The sequence below is a fragment of the Macaca nemestrina genome, chromosome 7, assembly GCF_043159975.1.
Source record: "Macaca nemestrina isolate mMacNem1 chromosome 7, mMacNem.hap1, whole genome shotgun sequence".
Classification (NCBI taxonomy): domain Eukaryota; kingdom Metazoa; phylum Chordata; class Mammalia; order Primates; family Cercopithecidae; genus Macaca; species Macaca nemestrina.
Window position 1 is genome coordinate 45092267 of NC_092131.1, and position 17765 is coordinate 45110031.

At 36.4% G+C, this 17765-nt stretch overlaps 1 protein-coding gene across 1 annotated transcript in view; it reads left to right on the forward strand.

Moving 5' to 3' along the window:
• The window catches only part of LOC105473677 (potassium voltage-gated channel subfamily H member 5), a 345797-nt gene that overhangs the window by 55299 nt on the left and 272733 nt on the right, over window positions 1-17765 (forward strand). The window contains exons 5-6 of the mRNA XM_011727592.3: window positions 3189-3304; window positions 9151-9543. Coding sequence (XP_011725894.1) covers window positions 3189-3304; window positions 9151-9543 — 509 coding nt within the window. The remainder of the gene's footprint in view (window positions 1-3188; window positions 3305-9150; window positions 9544-17765) is intronic.

Here is a 17765-nt window from a genome sequence, read left to right on the forward strand (position 1 = left end):
TGATGGCTTCAAATGGAAAACCAGAGGAGGATAATAAGCTTTCATTGTCATATTTCTCCTTCCTCACATTTATTTTCATGAATGATACTGTGAAATCAGAGAAAACCTGCAATTTGATGATATGTATTCTTTTATGGATCATTTAATTTATTCCTAAATGTCTCCTTTTTTTTTGTCAAAATATTTTTTTGGATAAACCTTTTTTTTCACACAGGGAATGAAAGTGGGCATTTCTTTTAATCCAATTGAGTTATATCAAGAGCTGTAATTTTAACTGTTTTAGAAATCTGAGCCTTCAGTAAGTAAAAAATTGACTTGGAATTTTCTAGAAATAGTCAAGGCAATTATAACATTCTGTTGATATAAGGTGCACAAATTATCACCAGGTAAAATTATAATATACCTATGACTTATATAGTTACTGTCCTCCGAAGACACCCTCATCACTTTTACCAAACAAAGCAAAACCAAACCAAAAATGAGGGATAATGAAACAAAATAAGATTTATTTTATATCTGATTTTTAAAGTTACAAATACAATTGATTTATGTTATGGTGTATTTTATGCCAGGCCCTGTTTCAGGTGGTAAGAATGGAGGGAAAAAAAGAATTTAGCAAGAGTGACTATTATATTAATCAACAGTTGCATCAGTGTTGTTAGTACCAGGTGAGGTATGCATCCCATGATGTGCATGTACAGAGGAGAGCACGTCTCACTTGTGGGTGAATCAAAGAAGCATCGAGGTAATGCTTTAACTGAGGCTGCAGTTACCAGGTTAAGTGTTAGCCAGACAGATAGGGGAGGGAAAAGACATTCCAGGCAGACAGAATGATTGTAACATGTGAAAACATGGAAACACAAAACAGCATAGGGTGTACAAAGAATTCCTAGTAGATTTAATTTTCATTTTGAATTTATTCTTTATTTGATTTGCTATTGATTTCAATAAGGCTGGGATGCAGAGCATGTGTGAGGAAGTGGCAAGAGAGAGGCAGAGCAAATCACTGGGATCAGAAAATAAATGACCTGTATACCAAGGATATACAGTGTTATCCTGGAGGCCTTCAGGTTTCTGTAAAGGGTAATAGGGTAAAAGGCATGTGTTTTAGAAAGAATTTTGCAAGCAATGAGGATGTGGTTTTGGAATGCTGCCTAACTCAGGTGAAAAATGGTATGTTGTCTGACATAGTAGGGTGCAGAGAGGAGATTCAATTTGAGAGATATTTATTGATGTTATAATCTATAAGGCTGGGAAATAATTGTGTGTGTGAGTGTGTGTGTGTGTGTGTGTGTAGGTAATAGTGAAAAGAGGATGGCGAATTTCAAGTTTCTCATTTGGGCAATTAGAAATATCTTGGGGCCATTTGAGAAGATCAGGGATGCATGAATGAGGCAGAGTGGGTGATGAAGGGGTAAGATGGTATCAGTTTTGGACATGTTGAGTGTTGTCAGATGCCTGTAGAACACTGTAGTAAGAAATGTCCAGTGGCTAATTAGACACATAAGTCCGGCACTCAGAAGAAAAAGTCTCAATTTGTCATAGAGATTGCATGTTGGTTTTTCATTAATGTTGAGTTTTTAGAGAGTTGGTGGCATATCTGATACCTTTTTTTGTTTCTGCAGCACATTGTACAGGGTAAGCCTTAGGGTTGCATATGATTCCCAAAACCTAACCTATTTTTTGGTTCTAATTACTAGGATGGGGCCCATTAATGTAGAAGAAATAAAGACTTTCCATCAACTGATGCCAGTTTATTTCTTTTCCAATCCACTTATTGAATACATAGAGAGACCTGAATTGGTGGGGCAATACAAAGCTTAAATGAAATCAGAATCAGCCTGAAGAATAGTAGTAAAGAATGATGTCACCTGCATTTTATGGTTTGACAGATATTAGGCAGGTGTACAGGTGTATTTCCAGAATTTCTTCCTTAATTTTTTTTTGTCATATTGTCTGAAATTTCATCATTGCCATCATTCCTTTGGAACATCAGGAGTTTTTCAGTTTTAAGGAGTTGCCTAATAAATGACCTCATGAAGGGTAATTGTTATTACCTTCATGAGGTTTTTATTACCTGTTATTACCTGTAGAAGTTATCAGATAGTGTTAACAACATTTTTTAATGAATCGGAGCTTTTGAGATATCTAGAGAAAGGATAATTGAGACAGGACAAGAGTATGGCTGGTTATGTTCTATTTGTTCACCTCTTATTGACATTTCCTTGAGATTAATGATTTCAATGCTGGCAATTTGAGGACCCAGAAGAAAATTCTTTCCTATTAAATTGCATTTCTTTCCCCCAAAAGTCACTGCTCTTTCAGAAGGCATTATTAACAATTCTAGATATTCCAAAAATAAATTTAGGTATCACTGCAGTTGTTAATAACAGATAAATAACATTTTGCTATGTTACAAGGAAGATGGAAGTGTGTGAGATAAACCATAAAAAGTAAGATTTGTTGCAATTCAGTTTTATTCTCTTATATCTACACACAAATGCATGAAGGACTTTTTATTAGGGTAAGACAAGCTGCTATAACAAATAAATCCCCAACTTTCAGTGGCTTAATCCAATAGAAGCACATTTCTTGCTCATATAACAGTCCAAGGCAAAGGATCCTGGCTGGCATATGGCATTTTCCCACGCAGTTATTCAGCAGCTTTCCTATCCCTTTGGGCCTTGTCATTTGCATCCTTCCAGCTGGTAGAAAGAAAGAGAAATTATGGAGAAGTCACAGTTGCTTCTTCAATCATGGCATGGAAGTGACACACATTACTTCTGTCTACATTCCATGGGTGAGAATCAGGGACATAGGCCATACTAAGATGCAAGAAATTCTGGGAGATATGTTCCTGGTTGGACAGCTATTTCCCAGTAAGAAAGCTATACAATGCAAGGAGGAGCACAGAATTTTGTGGACAGCTGGTTGCCTTGGCTACGGGGACTATATCACAGATATGGGCAAAACACAAAGGTCACACATAAAAATTGCTCATTATTTTATAGCCACATTTCAAATATATGAGCACATCTATATAGAAGGAAAGAAAATACTTTTGTTTGATACTTTGCATTCATTTTGGATATTATGTGGTTGCTGAGATCTTTTTAGTACTAGCAAGAATGTTGGATTTCTTATTCATTGTGTATGAGAAACTGAGACTTTCTTTCCTTATTTTTAAGGTTGGACGAAATTTGCCCGATTGACACGAGCTTTGACAAATAGCCGAAGTGTTTTGCAGCAGCTCACACCAATGAATAAAACAGAGGTGGTCCACAAACATTCAAGATTAGCTGAAGTAAGTATGAGACAAACTTTGCTTCCCAAGATGGTGGTGTTGGTACATTTTTCTTCCCCAAAATGATTTAATATAGATATTTCTGGCTATGATCTTATAAATACTTAGCTGATAATTTATGTTTCCCTTGTAGAAATATAGAAATCCCAAATATTTCTATTCATTCTCTCCAACTTTTGAAATGGGAGTGTAGCTTATGACATCCCAGGTCATGTCTGTAGAGTACAAGTTTTCTTTGAGCATATCAGATAGGGAGTTCTTTCATTGCTTCATGAGTATATGCAGCAAACACATATTCAGGGTATGCTCTGTGCTTGGCACTCTGCAAAGGATGTAAAGATAAATAAGAAATGGGCCCTGTCATCAAGGAGTTAAATACCCAACAGAAACTGATCATAAGATGTGAAAAAAATGCAATGACAGGGTGCCGTGGGAGCCTGTGCAGGAGAATTTGCCCAAATGTGGGGCCCTAGGGAAGGCTGTATGAGTGAGATGATACCTGGACTGAGTGAATTCTGAAGGGAAAATGTGAGAGTTAGTCAGGTAAAGAAGGGATGCAGTTTATTCCTACTAGGGAGGCCAGCATGTACAAAGGCTCAGAGATTCGGTAGTATGATGACGTTGAGTATGACTTTAGTGTAGTTGAATTCAGATGGGGAAGGAGAAGGTAGGGTAGCATATAGTGAAATGGTGGTGGCTGGTGTCTCATGTGCCAGGAAAATGACCTTTGTGTCTCAGAAAAACCTCTCAAAGGAGGTGCATCCTAATTGGTTTCTTTTGCAATTTCATGTTTTTATTGTGTTAATTCAAAAACTTTATTCTAAGAAGAGGCCCATAGTTTTTACCAGATTGCCATAGGGATCCAAGGCACAAAATAATTAAAAACTCCTGCATGACCTAGTGGCTTTGTGGAGAATGGGGAGGTAGGGAAACCAGTGAGGAAGTCCTAGCAGTAAGTAAGTCAGCATGACCACGGTTGTCAGCAAGATAGTGTCAGCAGAAGCAAGTGGATTGCAGACACATTAAGATTAAACACATTTGTTGATACATGAGAATAGTGTGTGAAACAAGGGGTTGAGTCCAGTGCGATTCTATGTTTTTTATTTAGACGACAGGGTAGATAGTACTGTTGGTTAATAAAATGATGAATGTAAGAGGAAGGAAAGACGATTTGAGGACAATGACCATGAGTTCGGTTTTGGGCATACTATAGGAAGTCCTAGTGGAGATGCCTGAGCGGCAGTGAGATTTATGGGTTTGGCACTCTGGAAAGATATTTGAGTTTGAGTTGTAGGCTTCAGTATCATCCTTACAGTTATGGCTGTTCAAGTCATGTGACCAGACGATGTTACCCTGAGACTAAGGAGGAAAAAAATGAGGACAGAACTCTGAGGCAGCTAATAGCTTTATTGTTCGCATGTCTTCTATAACCATAATTTGTGTTACTGGTTTGAAAGATGCCAAAAAGCTCATTAAGCTACCAAAACTATGCTGAGCACTACGTTTGCACTCACAAAATATTCTCAGGTAACTTTTACCAAATGAGAGACAGATAAAATAAAATCCATATGCTTATCAGTTTTCTCTGCTGCAGAAAAGTGAATCGAAGCCCTTCAGAGTAATTTTCTTAACTCACTGTAAATATAGACTTTGGTTTGGAGGAGATTAGGAAGTAAAGTATGTTCCCTGAATTTAGAAGACTATAGAGTTTTCCTTAGACCATGGCTAACAAAAAGACTTATTACGGTTTTCTGCTTTAAACAGCACTGTTAGCTTGGGGAAAGATGAATCCTTTGATGTGCAGACATGTTTCTGAAGACCAAAATAAGACATTAATATAACTAAATATTAACTAATAATAATAATCACAATATTTAAAAGATAATATGCAATTAGTACAAGATTTAAAGCAGACAGTGAGATACAACTTTCTTTTGCAAAAATGCTTAGATTTTGGAGCTATTTACTCTTCTGCCTAAAGTTGCCTGTTTCTTTCTACAAATCAAGCTGAAATGTAGGAGGTTGTTCCTGTGATTGCTAATTTTTATAGTCATGATTCCTTCGGAGTCTTAACCACACCTTATTCAGGATTTTTCTTTTGTCTGTTACACAACAGAGTAAGAGCAAGTGGAAGGGGGACATAGAGAAGAAAATCTTCTCCCTTAGCACCCAGAATCACTCAGGATTGTTTTTCTCTATGTCCAGGGAAAAGAAAGAAACTTTCCCCTTGACATTTTCTCGTTTTTACTTTTGAGAAACATTCCTATTTCATCCCATCTGTTTTTTTTTTATTTGTTCTGTGATTAGTGTTAGTTTCTTTGCCAGTCATCCCTTATTCATAAACCTGGTTCTGATATAAAACTGCTTTCTGTGAGATCTTAGGATCGGTTTCAGAGAGCACACAGAAATAACAAGATTGTCGATAGACATTTAGTCTGAATACCTGCCCTGCAGCGCATGCTCTTAATCACCAAAGATAGACATAAAAGAAATATCAAATAAGTATAACAATATTGTTTTTCCAGTGGTACTCAAAGCTCATATAATTTGCTCAATGCAAGTATTTGGTTTTGCTATGGAATTTTAGGCTCTTTCACTTTTTCAAAGACAGATAAATTTGATCTCAGTTCTACCTGATCCCCCAAATTTGGAGCTGATCCCCAGTTTCAAAGATTCCAGTCTCCATAAAGGTAGTTAATTAATTTTCCACATGCATTGACACCCTGCTGATTGCCTTTAGCTTGTTCACTTTTATGTTGGGTAGAGATAAATGTATGCACCCCGCCACATCAGTCAGTGGGCCTGACTTTGTTGGAGTCAATGCTCTCAGATCTTCAGAGAGGAAGAATGTGTCTGTATTGGTACAAAAATACATCAAAAAAAGGTGATTTCATCCTCCCTCCACCAAAGGCTTGTTGCTTATAAAAGCACAAATGAAATAACAATGAAAGTGAAGAGTCTGTTACTCACTGTTTTATAAAAGAGCCCAGGGACAGAGTGACGATTAAGGTAATGCTTTGCATATGAAAAAGATCAAGCTTCAATTTTTTTTGTGCACTATTTTTTGTTGTTGCCATTTTCCTCTTCTTCCTCCTCCTTGTCCTCCTCTACCCTTTCCTCCTCCTTTTTGTCCTCATCTTGCATTTTTTTGGAGGGCTTTACATACGCAAATCACTGTCTAGAGAATTGGGTCCTGAATGTCTAAAGAAATGTAAGACAGATCTTAACTTGGGCTGTACATTGTAAACACCTGGGAAGGTTTTGAAACTATAGATTCTCTGAGAACCCAACCAAGACCAATTTAATAATTCTCCAGGGTGGAGTCTAGGTATAAGTATACTGTATTCTTTTAAAACTTCCCCAGATGATTTTAATGTATAGCTAGGTTTAAGACTTTCTGAATTTAGGGTGATGCCATTGCATCTTTAGAGGAGACCTGCAATAATCCGGGGTACTGAGCAGGGCTGACATCTGTTAGCACAGTGTCCAGGGCCCCACAGCGCTTTTACGGGCCTATAAGATGTTTCAATTTCTATTAACAGCAGAAGAAAACAGAGTAACTTTTAGGTAAAAATGAAAATTGAATGTGTGATATTAATATATTTATCTTTAAAGGAATGCTGTTATAATATATACACACATGCATATATATATACACACACATATATATATATATATGTATGTATATACTTTTTTTTTTTTTTTTTGAGACTGTCTTGCTCTGTCGCCCAGGCTGGAGTGCAGTGAGTGGTGCGATCTCAGCTCACTGCAACCTCTGCCTCCCAGGTTCGAATGATTCTCCTGCCTCAGCCTCCAGAGTAGCTGGGACTACAGGCACGTGCCACCACGCCCGGCTAATTTTTGTATTTTTAGTAGTGACGAGGTTTCACCATGAAGGAGTCCAGGAAGGAACGAAGGCTTAGGGTCCATGAAGGTGGTAATGCATCCTGGCACTGAGTTTGTTCTTATTTCCCAAGTTTGATTTATTTGTGGTTAAACATAGACTGTGTATATATAGATGGTAAACTACTAACATTGAATATGAAGGCAATTTTCATGTGTAGCACAATGAAATTGGAACTGACAGGCCAGTGGTTGAAAGGCAAAAGAAACACCACGATTATGTACAATTGTATATATATAATGCTTCACCCCAACATGACTTACACTCCTGGCAGGATAATTTGCTGTTAAGTAATTTAAGACATCGTGGGAAAAATATAACTGAGGTACTGATAATGACAAATACATAAAATATCTTTACAAGTATTCTTACAAACCCCAAAATAAAAACAACAATTCTAACATACAATTAAAGAGACCACCAATGATGTTTTCCATATCAAAAAATAGTAACAATGGATATTATATTCTTAGTTTTCCGATACATAAGTTCTGTATGTGAGAGGAACTTTAGGATACTCTCCCAAGCTTCCAAAGATGCTAGTATATTTGTTTTGTTTTTTGGCGTATATTATAACTCAGAGTTACATGCTAACAAGTATTTTTATTTTTGTCCATTCCTACATCTAAATATTTAATGCATTTATGATTTTATGATTTGGACTTTTTGACTCCTACCTCCTGGGTCCCATTAGTCCTAGAGACACTGAATAACTGAATACATATGATGGGCAAAGCTGTTGAAAATATTTAAAAATTTCAATTTACCAAACTCTTTAACACATACGTTATCTTTGGCTTCATTGATGGCAAAGGGCAGAAGTTTTTGGTTTACCCCTTCAACTGTTTTTTTTGTTTGTTCGTTTTTGTTTTTGAGATGTAGTCTCGCTGTGTCACCAGGCTGGAGTGCAGTGGCGCAATCTCAGCTCACTGCAACCTCTGCCTCCTGCGTTCAAGTGATTCTGGTGTCTCCACTTCCTGAGTAGCTGGGATTATAGGAACGCACCACCACACCCATCTAATATTTGTGTTTTTAGTAGAGATGGGGTTTCACCATGTTGGCCAGGATGGTCTCGATCTCCTGACCTCGTGATCTGCTTGCCTCAACTATTTTTTAGAATTCCCAGGTTCCAGGTTCCAGAAGGCAATGCTATGTCTTGTGTTGGTTATCTTTGCCCAGGGATACACAAACCTCTACTCTTGCTCTGTCATCTGCTTTTTATCTTTTTTTTCTACTGTAATTAGACCTAATTAGTATAATTCAAGGTTCATATAACCTTACACTGAAATTTTTCCATTTGTCAAATAGGTATACAGAAACAAACTTGAGTATTTAATATTTTTTTCCCTAAAGGAAATTTGCACTTGGGCAAGAAACACAATATTCTTTAAGTCCAGATCTAAGGGAGAAAGGGAAAAAGCAGGTGATACCCTTTACAATCCTTTACACTGCTGTGCCAGCCATCAGGGCCCTTGCTGAGTATCACTCAACAACAACATCACCAACAGTGGGATGCTGGGGTCCAGCGAGGCCATCAGAATCAAAGTTATGCTTCCCGAGGTGCTAAATGTGTATAAAGAATAGATAATGGTGTGTCACCCAAATAACTGCCGGACAGTCCATGAGAGCCATGTGATTCTAGGGGGGCTTACAGAGTGAGTGTGCTGGAGGCACTTGAAGAAGTGGACATCTAGCAGTATTGTGGATCAGTGTTGGCAACTGCGTCAGAGCAGGCCAGATAGAACAGCAGAAAGATCAGCTTTGGTAGAGTGCTTGGACTTGGAGTGACTTCCTGTGAACAAATTTTAGGACAACTCAGGAAAAGAGGGAGGCAAGACTATGGAGCATGACTGGCTGTGGTTTGACTGCCAGTAGATTTGAACTCATCACTGACTGTGCAGAGATAACCTAGTCATGTATAAACACATTTTCTCTCTTTTAGGTTCTTCAGCTGGGATCAGATATCCTTCCTCAGTATAAACAAGAAGCGCCAAAGACGCCACCACACATTATTTTACATTATTGTGCTTTTAAAACTACTTGGGATTGGGTGATTTTAATTCTTACCTTCTACACCGCCATTATGGTTCCTTATAATGTTTCCTTCAAAACAAAACAGAACAACATAGCCTGGCTGGTACTGGATAGTGTGGTGGACGTTATTTTTCTGGTTGACATCGTTTTAAATTTTCACACAACTTTCGTGGGGCCTGGTGGAGAGGTCATTTCTGACCCTAAGCTCATAAGGATGAACTATCTGAAAACTTGGTTTGTGATCGATCTGCTGTCTTGTTTACCTTATGACATCATCAATGCCTTTGAAAATGTGGATGAGGTAAGTCTTTTGTTTTGGTTTTCTGAGTACTGTGGGTCATATGTTTTGAAAACATCAGGATAAATGGATTCCACAGATAATCCAAACCTCTTTTTAGCCACCATTTTCAACTTTCTTGAAACCCTTGCCAAAAGTTATTGCCTTTGATCACCTTAAGTTAGTGTTCATCTATTTCTTTTCCTTGATATCTGGTTGAAAATACTAATTACTGGGAATTGGAGGTTGTGGATGGAAGAAGTGGAGGAGAAGAAAAGTGGTGGCATTAGAAGTCAATTATGGTTCATAATTGATTGAAAGAAGATACTAGGTTGGTGCAAAAGTGATTGTGGTTTTCACAATTACTTTTAATGGTAAAAACCACATTTACTTTTATAACAACCTAATAAGTAGATGTATTTTCTTTGAAAAGCTTCAGCATTTGAACACTCTGTTCATTCACAGATCTATTGACTGCTCCTCTCAAGATACTTATGGTAACAGTGGTAGAGTTAACATAAAGATAAAGAAAGTTTTATGGAAGAGCAATTCTTGAATTTTTGCCACTTTGGTTTCTTCGTCATAGCTTTTGCTTTACATTTTGTCTGAATATATTTGTGGGTATTGGATGACATATTAGTCCATTTTCATACTGCTATACATATACAACCTGAGACTGGGTAATTTATAAACAGAAGATATTTGACTCACAGTTCCACATGGCTGGAGAGGCCTCAGGAAACTTATAATCCTGGTGGAAGGAAGCAAGGACCTTCTTCACATGGCAGCAGGAGAGAGAAAGGAGCACAGGGGAAACTGCCACTTTTAAAACCCCCAGATCTCATGAGAACTCCCTCACTATCATGGGAACATCGTGGGGAAAACTGCCCCCATAATCTAATCACCTCCCACCAGGTCCCTCTCTTGACATGTGGGGATTACCATTCGAGATGAGATTTCGGTGGGGACACGGAACCAAACCATATCAGATGACTTCTGATGTCTGGTCTAATTTAAGGCTCTGCTTTTTCAGTGTTATCAGTGCACCTGGAAGTAATTAAAATATGTAAAAGCTTAAAAGACCACTTCATTCACAGCTTCTCAGCCTCTAACTTAATAGCAGATGATATTTAAGTTGTTACACCAAGCTAATAGGATATAACCAGTAATTTCAATTCATAATATATAGAAGAGTCAGTATGGAATATATCTATTATTAAAATGTCTTAATAATGGTAATATTACTAACTTAATTGTCCTAAGATGTTCCTATAGATTCTACTCTGTAGACTGCTCGATGGAAAATTCCTTATTCTGTTATTATTATTATTATACATTATAATATATTATTGTTTCTCTATGTGTGTTGGGAGATAGATTGAAACTTTTCTTCAGTGACTTTTTCCATAAAATATTTACATTCAATCAACTATAATAATACAAATATTATTTCCCCCAAATTTAATGTAGACATTGTATTTTCATACTGTATATGTAATTATTACTTTACAAATTATGGGAAAAAAGAAATCATAGTAATTCATTTTCCAAGTTTTGAGTCCACCTACATGAAGCTTTTAAAGATTTTTTTTTTCAAATTTATCTTCTGAAGTGAGTTAAAGGAGTTAATTTTGAAAATACAAATCACGTAATAGGGGACAATAAGCAGTATTTATGTTTTGCACACTACACAGATGATTGCATTAATACATTGGTTATTTAGAACATAGGCCTAAAGATTTTAATAAAAGGAATCACTCATGTGGAATCTAGAAAAGTTCATCTCATATAGAGTAGAATGATGGTAACCAGGGGGTGGGGTGAATGGAGAGATGGTCAAAGAATACAAAACTTCGGTTAGGTGGAACTAAATTCAAGAAATCTGTTATACAACATGGCGACTATAGTTAACGATGTACTACATTCTGTAAAAATGCTAAGAAAGTGGATGTAAAGTGTTCTCACCACAAAAATGATAACTATGTGAAGAAACACATATGTTAACTAGCTAGATTTAGTCATTCCACAATGCATACATACTTAAAGACATCATGTTCTACATAGTAAATACATGCAATTATTTCTGTCAATTAAAAATAATCAAAAGATTGGTTTGATTAGTATTGCAGTAAATATATTGTATAATAATAAATATATTTATAATTATATGTAATACTGCAAATTTATATTAAAAGATTCCCTCAATTTTGCTCATATTCAAGAAATGCAAAGTAAATCTGCACTAAGTACAATTTTCATTTATCATGCTGCAAAGCCCGAAACTGTTAGAACGCTAGGCTACTGAGTGTAGTAGCTAAGTAGGCACACCGCTCAAATCTCCTTTCATAAACACGTGTTGTGTGGAGTACAGTCAGCGGCACCCTCGGTCCAGCTCCTGGCTTTAGAAAGCCTGTTGTTAGCATCTCTTCTTAACTCAGCATTTAGTGATCTCACAGTGGTAGCTTGAAATTAGCCACAGTGGGAGTATTTACACCACAGAAAGTAGCAAAAGCTACAAATCAAGGCCTTTTAAAAAAAACTTTCTGTAGAGCTAGTTGTTAATCATTTTCCAACACAGCACTGAACACAGTTAACTGAAGGCTGCTGCCTTTTCTGATCTGCTGCAGCTCACATATTGGAGCTGGGCTCACACATTTCCCCAGGGCTGCTCCCTGTCAATGTCTGAGTATGGTGGGAATACTATAACTTGTCCATACGTGCAACTTCTGCTCTGGGACTGTCCATTTATTATGTAAAAGTTTAAGGTTTTTCTTCCTACCTGAGTCTTCCTTCCCTCTTTCACAGGTGTTAGACTTGCATTGTAGTCCAAAGGCTCTTCGTGTTCCCCTCCTCCCCATTTTGTCCTTCCCAGGCATTTACATCAGTAAAATTCTTGCGTAAATAACCCTGGCTTGGCATCTACTCCTTACAGGACCTCAATTGATCAAGTGGGATGTGGTACGTCCCTCTCATATACTGCTCAGGGGAGAACGAATTGGTAAAATCTCTATAAAGAACAGTTGGCAATGTCTCGTTTTAAAAAAGAGAAGACCCTAGAGCGCCACTTTCAAATTTTTCGGTGGATTCTTTTATTATTTGCTTCCATGTCACCAAACAACGTGACTACATATCTACCTCTTGGTTTGTCAATTTTAGGTTTTGTCTTTGACTTCTCACTATGAAAGGTGAGATTTTAGCTCCCCTTTCTACCTTCTCTTACTATTTACATGCACCATTTTCATCACCTCATTCTCACAATGTATCATCCTTTTGATTCAATAAATATTAAGGGTTGATATTTTTGTGATTAATTTGTTTCTTTTTGTGGAGACAGAGTCTTGCTCTGTCACCCAGGCCAGAGTGCAGTGGTATGGTCACTGCAACCTCTGCCTCCCAGGTTCAAACGATTCTCCTGCCTCAACCTCCACAGCAGCTGGGACTAGAGGTGCACACCACCACACTTGGCTAATTTTTAAAAATTTTTTTAGTATTTCACCATGTTGGCCAGTCTGGTCTTGAATTCCTGACCTCAATTGATCCGCCGCCTCAGCCTCCCAAAATGTTGGGATTACAGGTGTGAGCCACTGGGCCCTGCCAAGTGTTTATATTATTATGACTGCAAATGTGCACTTTCTAGCTGATCCTTGCAGCATGTTGTAATTACTTTTCCTTTTCTGCACTTTCCATTTTTCTGGGAGCTGATAACTGATTTTATGTTTTCTATGTTCTTATCACTAATTCAGCCACAAAGTTCTCTGACAATTATCTAAATCTCCCTTCATTACATTGATGCAAGAGATATTCTATCAATATCATTTTCTTAAACAAACCTCTCTTTACTCTGTCACCTAATTGATGGTTGAGCTAGCTATAATATTCTTGGCTAGAGATAATTTTCCTTCAGAATTTTGAAAGATACAATGCCATTGTACTCTGTCTTCCGGTAATTCTGATAAGAAACTTGAAGTCATTAAGATTTCTGGTCCTTTACATGTGACCTATTTTCTCTTTCTGGAAGTTTCATATATCTTCTCTGTTCCAAGGTTCTGTAACTTTCTGATGCTATACCTTTGTGCAGATCTATTTTCATCAGTTTTGATGGGTGTCAACTCGGTGGTCCTTTTCAGTCTGGAAAAACATGGCTACTGTCTCGATATTTTTCCTGTTATGATTTTCTCCAGCCCTCTGACCTTTTCTAAATTTTCTCTCTTTCTGGAACTCCTTTTATTCAGATATTGTACCTATGGGTCCACTCCTGTAATTTCCTTTTTAAAAAAAAAAAATCTCCTATTTTCCAATCCTTTATGTTTTTGCTATACTTTCTGGGAGATTTCTTCCACATTTTTCTAACGTTCTTTGTCCGTAATAATGCTTTCCTTGCTTAAGGTCTGGTTTGCTCTATACTATTATAGCTAAATTTGCTTTTGTGTAGTTGGTGTGTACTTGGTCTGTATATTTCTGGATATATATTTTATGAGTAGTGTATAGATTCTGAAAGTCTCTTTAACAGGCAAGTTTAATCTGTTTACATTGATTGTGATTAATTATGTTTTGATTTACTTAGTACATCTTATTTTCTATTTTTAAATGCCTTTTCTTATCTTTGTTTTTTGCTGTTTTCTTTTCCCTTTTGTTTTTCCAGGTTTTGGATTGATTGAATTTTTCTTTAATCTCTTGGATTCCTCCTACTGGTTTGGAATTTTTTCTGTTAATCGATTACTTGTACATTTTTAACATCAGTGTTTGACTTAAATTCCAGAAGCTTCTAAGTATCTTTACCTTTCTTCATTCAATTCCAGCACTTCTGTTCCCCTTCATCTTTCAAATGATTATTGTCTTTTATTTTGGGCCTACATTATTTTTAGTTTTTTCCTTTTAATCTGTGATTGTTTTATTAATATTTAATTGTCAATTCTTATTTAGATTTATCCACGTTTATCAGCTTCTTCATTCATACTATTTTACGCATTCTTCGCCTTCTTTCTGGGTCAGTTCCTGTAAATTGGCTCCTTATTACCCCTTATTATAACATTCACCTTTTTGGAACATATTTCTTTCAGGAAGCCTGCCTGCATCATTCCCAAGCAGCTTTAATTAATATCTTCACCATATTTCATCTGTATAGGTATGCATCTTAATAGAGTTAAAAATATTTTTTCTTTTGTTGATTTGTGTGTGTTCATAAGCACTATATCAGCTGTTGGATGTTCTGGAGTCTTGTGCCTTGTCTAGGACATATTTGTTTTGAGACTTTGAGAGGGTTACTCTGGTTCTCAGTTTCCATGATGTAAAACAAGGGAAGGAGTGTATAGCTAAATTACTTATATCACAAGGTGGTTATACGGAATAAATGGGAAAAGGGATACTAATAAATTTTGCGTGTAGAATTCTGCTAGTCTGATGGGGTATGATTATTTCATTTGTATGTTTGTTTCCTCAGCTGGATTATAAATCCTGTGATGGTGAACAATGTGTCTTCTATCTCCTTGGTATTTCCTCATTGCTCTTAAGGTATACTGGTGACTTATTGACATGAAGCAGTAAAGTGTTAGCAAGGTTTTAGTAAATTGTACAATGACATAAAAATAAAATAGAACTTAAACCTGAAGAGGAAGTACATTAATGGTGTCTTGGGAATAAGAGAGAATATGAGTCTGAAAATTACGATATAATCCTTTTACATGATGCCAAGTGCAGAATGACATAAAAGACTTAATAACATTCTTTATTTTCGAGATTGTCAGCATGCTCTCTGAAGGTAGTTTGGTTTACTAGGAATTCATGAACTGAATATGTGATTCTTTAAGAAGATTGTGAGGCAGAAAAGATAGATTCCATTGAAGAAGGCATTCTGTTTGAAAAGAAGGAACATAAATGTTCTAAAAGCCATAAACAGAGGGTAAAAGAATGTTGTCACTAAGAATCTAAAGAATAGGATTGAGCTTCTTTGTAGTATGCATTGGAATACAGCTTTGGGAGGTTCAGGGAGCCTGAATTTGGAGAGATTAGAGGGAGTTGAGCCATAGAACATCATCAAAGATGGAGCAGCTGCAGATAACATGCAGTTTGGTAGCATAGGAGGATTTAGGAAATATGACACATGGGGAATTTTGATGATAATGAGTAGTCTTAGTAAGTGATAAACATAAAAACTAGGTCAAAAAATGAAATTGAGAAAAGATAACTCATGCATCGCTTTAGAAGAAAGAATGAATAGAACAATGACTGCTAAGTGGAAGTATGTAAATACTTTTAATTTTCAGAAAAGTTTATGGAAAATAATTTTCTAAATTATTGTTTTGTCATGAATTATACTTGTCAAGCTGCCACATGCATTATTTCACTTTATCCTATATAATTACATTAATAATTCTTATTTCTGATCTAGTCATTAAAACAAGAATAGGAAATCAGAGAGGCTAATTATGCTTCTAGACTTCAGTAACTTTTGTCAGCTTAGAATCCTCTTTGTCCCTTTTTCTTGCCATCTCAGACTTTCTGCAAAGAATAGCATATTAGAAATTGTTATTTAATACAGTTGGCTTGCCATTACCTTTTCATTAAAGTGTATGGATAATTTAAAATAATATTTGAGTAGTGTGACTAGGATGTACCTAATTTTTCTGTTTGTTTTCCTAGTTTTATTCTTATTAAATCCATATATACTGCCTCTCTAAGTCTGTTTTGTGCTGCCATAGCAAAATACCACAGGTTGAGTCATTTATGAAGAACAAGAACTTATTTCTCACAGTTTTGGAGACTAGGAAGTCCAAGGCACTGGCATCTGGTGTCTTGTGGGGGCCTTCCTACTGTCTCCTCACATGGTGGAAGGCAGAAGAGCAGACAAGACAAATGATGTGTCCTCATAGTGGCATTAATCCATGCATGAGGGCAGATCCCTCATGACCTGAATACATTCTATTTGACCTCATCTCCCAATATTATTGCATTGAAGATTAAGTTTTAACATATATATTTGAGGGGACAAACCAATCAAACCATAGCACTACCCAATCCTTCTTGGAATTGGTTGATTTTTCTTTTCACTGTAATCCCCAGCTGATGATAGCATGCCAACATTGAGTCCTGAGCAATCTGCTGTTAAATCTAACTTTGTAAAGAGTGTGAGCCTTTTTAAAAATAGACTTTATTTTTTTAAGACTGCTTTTAGGTTTGTAGCAAGATTGAGGAGGTACAAAGATTTCCCATGTACCCTTTGCTCCCAAACATGCATAGATTCTCCCACTATGAAAATTCCGCACCAGAGTGGTACATCTGTTACAGTTGATAAACCCAGATGAATACATCATTGTCACTCAAAGTTGATAGTTTCTAGTGGCTTTCACTCTTGATTTTGTACCTTTAATGGGTTTGGACAGAAGTATGATGACATGTGTCCTCCATTACAGCATCACACAGATTAGTTTTACTGTCTTAAAATTTTTTCCATGCTCTGCTTATTCTTTCCCCCTTCTCTGCTAACCTGTGGCAATCACTGATCCCTTGTGTCTCAATAGTTTTGGCTTCTCTAAGTGTCACATAGTTAGAATCAGATAGTTTGTAGCTTTTTCATATTGGCTTCTTTCTCTTAGTAATATGCATTTAAGGTTCCTCTGTGTTTTTTCAAGGCTTGATAGCTCTTTTTTTTTTTTTTCTGTGCTGAATAACATATCATTGTCTGGATGTATCACAGTTTATTTATTCATTCACCTACCTACTAAATAACATCTTGGATGCTTCCAAGTTTTGTCAAAATTAGGAATAAAGCTGTTATAAACATTCATGCGCAGGTTTATATGTAGACATAAGTTTTAAACATATTTGGGTAAATACCAAGAAACATGATTGCTGAATCATATGGTAAGACTATGTTTAATTTTGTAAGAAACTTTCAAACTGTCTGTCTTCCAAAGTGGCAGCAACATTATGTATTCCCATCAGCGATGAATGAGAATTTCTGTTGTTCCTCATCCTTGCCGACATTTGGCGGTGTTAGTATTTTGGAGTTTGACTATTCTAATAGGTGTGTAGTGGTATCTGTTTAAATGTATCTGTTTTGATGTTTTAAAATTTGCATTTGCCAAATGGCATATGTTGCTGAACATCTTTTTATATGCTTAATTCTCATAGGAATATCTTCTTTGGTAAGATGTGTGTTCAGATCTTTTGTCCATTGTTTATTTTTATTGTTGTTTTAAGAGTTCTTTTTATATTTTAGATGATCATACTTTATTAGATGTCTTTTG